General features: G+C 51.7%; 1 protein-coding gene across 1 annotated transcript in view; it reads left to right on the top strand.

The window, feature by feature from the left end:
* Positions 1-2,780: 2,780 nt before the first annotated feature.
* GRK3 (G protein-coupled receptor kinase 3) overlaps positions 2,781-3,013 on the top strand; it is a 128,362-nt gene continuing 128,129 nt past the window's right edge. Inside the window, exon 1 of the mRNA XM_034791036.1 lies at positions 2,781-2,969. Coding sequence (XP_034646927.1) covers positions 2,857-2,969 — 113 coding nt within the window. The 5' untranslated portion in view covers positions 2,781-2,856. The remainder of the gene's footprint in view (positions 2,970-3,013) is intronic.

The raw sequence follows: 3,013 nt of genomic DNA, 5'->3' as shown, positions 1-3,013 counted from the left end.
TAGGGTTGAGGGATTTCAAAATGTTCTGAAGAGTGCACAGACGTTGGCAGAGGAGCTTCACACTGAAGCTATTTTCCCACCCATTCAGGAATACAAGAGTCACAGAAGAAGACGACATTTTGATTATGAAGCACAGGATAATCCCATAAGAGACCCCAAACAACAATTCAAAGTTGAATTCTTTAACCAGGTGCCATACAGTCAGCTGAAGAATGTTTCATGCAGCTCAAGGAACACAGCAGTATATTTGGGATGTTGTATGAAATTCCAAAACTCCTCACTATACCTGAAGAAGACCTACACCAGCAATGCAGAGCACTAGAGACAGTGTTGACATGCACGATATTAATGCGAGTGATTTAGGTGATGAACTGAAAGCCCTTTCAAGATACATTTCAGCAGGATCAACTCCAAAGGCTGTTCTGGAATATATGTACACAAATAAGATGACCACCCTCTTTCCAAATGCTTTTGTAGTTCTGCGCATACTTCGAACACTTCCTGTAACAGTTGCCAGTGGAGAATGCAACTTCTCAAAGCTGAAGTTAATAAAAATGTATCTACGCTCCACAATGACACAGGAGAGGCTGGTCGGCCTTGCATCCATCTCAATAGAGCATGAGCTGGCCCAGTCTGTGGTCCTTCAGGAAGCAGTTCAAATCTTTGCAACCAAGAAGGCAGGGAAAGCACCACTTTGATTATTCAAACAGATAAAAATGCCAGTGTTTACTATGCAGGCAAGAAAAGTTACATTTGCTGTTCAGGCGTTTGAAAGTTAAGTGTTACTTAAAATTTCTGAACAAGGCATTTAAGTTGTTAGTTCTCCTTTATTGGGGTAGGTAGCAGAGCAGTACCATGAGAGGAGTAGAACAGGAAGAAGGCAGAATTGAGACCTTTCAAAGTTTTGGCCCAAGTGAGGGGACATGGAGGCGTCATTTGAGCTCCCCGCCTCAGGTGCCAAAATGTTGTGGGCTGGCCCTGATGTGCTCATTGCACAGATATATACTATACAAGGCCAAATTCTGTCTTTGGATTTGTATGTTTAAAATCTCATTGACTTCAATGGGATTTACACATGGCTATCTCAGAGCAGAATTTATCCCTAAAGGTGAGCTGTAAAGCAAAACCACCCAACCAACTAAACTACATTGTGTTTATACCCATTTTTGCTTTATTTCTTCTTTATGATGTGTAAAAACAGTCTCAAAGAACTTTTTCTGCCTTTAAAAAAAATGAACATTCGAAATATCTGGTTGCGATGTTTTTGGTAGAGGACTACAGAACTAATGGGATATTGACATCACAATGGACTGAAACCCGAGCTGCTGGCTTCCTAGCCCTCAATTGCAGGAAAAGGAGATGTTTAGTCAGATTGTGTATTAGGCCCCAATACATGCATGGGGGTGAATCCTGCACCCTTGAAGAGCCCCAGTGAAAGCAATCTAGTGTGATGTTCGTATTCCATCCCTTTTTACGACTTTCAGCAAAATCCTGGGTGGTCAAGACTTGATATTCCTGATACTTCTAAGGAAAAACAAAACAAAAATCATTTATGACTGATGGCAAACTTTATAAATCACTCTTTACTGCTCCTTAGTTTATAATGAGTAAAGAACACAATTTAAATGTTTTCTTTTGATAGTTGGGTAATACATATTAATACAAAAATACTAAATGTAAACAGAAGAACAGGAGTACTTGTGGCACCTTAGAGACTAACAAATTTATTAGAGCATAAGCTTTCGTGGACTATAGCCCACTTCATCGGATGCAAACAATGACTTTAATTTCTTGACTTGTGTTCAAATCTTAATCCTAATGTATTAGTCTAGTTTCCCCCCTATAGTTCATAGTCAATTTCACTGTGTTTTATTTAGCTGGCCGCAGATGAAGTAATCACACAGTAGATCCTCTCATGCCCCAATCTACCCCGTAAAAGAGTATTGTTCTGCCTCCAGCCTGCAGCAAACCAAGCCCAGGCTTGAGAAAGTCCAGGTCCAGATTTTTGCGTGAGCCCCTGTTTTATCGCCCAGGAGAGGAAGTCACTCACATCGCAGCTTTTCTGTTAAGAGAAATCCAGCCCTGCCGCAGCTGTGGTGCTGTCAGCGAAGAGGAGGGGGAGAAAAAAGAGAGCGAGAAAACAAGCGCGCCCCAAGCAGCCGATTCAAAACCCCCCCAGCCCCCGGCCGAAAAGCCACTTTGCCCCACGCCGGGGTGGGGGCTCCGCGGCGGGCAGAACCGAGCTCGGGGCGGACCCGTCCCCGCAGCAGCTCTGTCTGTCTGACCCACCCGGAGCAGGGGAGCGGAGCGGCTCCGGCGCTGCCCGCTACTTTTCGGCAGGAATTTTGCCCTTTTCCGAGGGGTGGCTGCTGGGGCGACCGGGCCGCCCCCGTCCAGCCCCGAAGCGCCGAGTCGCGGCTCGCTGCCCGGCCCCGGGGACGCTCCCAGCTTGGTGGGTGGCGTGTCCCCCCCACGCCCGGTTCTCCGCAGCGGCGCGGGATGGGAGCCGGGGCAGGGCAGGGGAGCCCGGGGGGGCGCTAGGAGAGCGGCCCCCTCGCCCGGAGCCCCCGGCCCCCCGGCCCGAGCGCGGCATGGCTCCGGGCAGCGCCTGAAGGGACCCGGGGTCGGCCCGGGGAGCAGCGGCGCTCAGCCCCCCTGGGGGACGGGCCCGCGCCCCGCTGTGGGGCGGGGGAGAGAGCCGGGGCCCGAGGGGCACCAGGCCTGAGCCCCGCCCGCTCCCGCCCCGCGGCCGTTGGGGCGAGTCCCCGCCGGGCTCGGGCCGGGGTCGCGGGTCGCTGCCCCCGGCGGCGCCTCCCTCTGCAGCCCGGCGGCGCCGACCGGCGGGGAGCGGGGAACATGGCGGACCTGGAGGCGGTGCTGGCCGATGTCAGCTACCTGATGGCGATGGAGAAGAGCAAGAGCACCCCGGCGGCGCGGGCCAGCAAGAAGATCAGCCTGCCGGAGCCCAGGTACCGGCCCCGCTCCCCCAGCCCGGGGACCCCCCGTATCCCCA

This window comes from Trachemys scripta, chromosome 15 (assembly GCF_013100865.1).
Source record: "Trachemys scripta elegans isolate TJP31775 chromosome 15, CAS_Tse_1.0, whole genome shotgun sequence".
NCBI lineage: Eukaryota > Metazoa > Chordata > Testudines > Emydidae > Trachemys > Trachemys scripta.
Note: the sequence above shows the minus strand (reverse complement) of the source record. Positions and strands in the feature narration are given on the sequence as shown.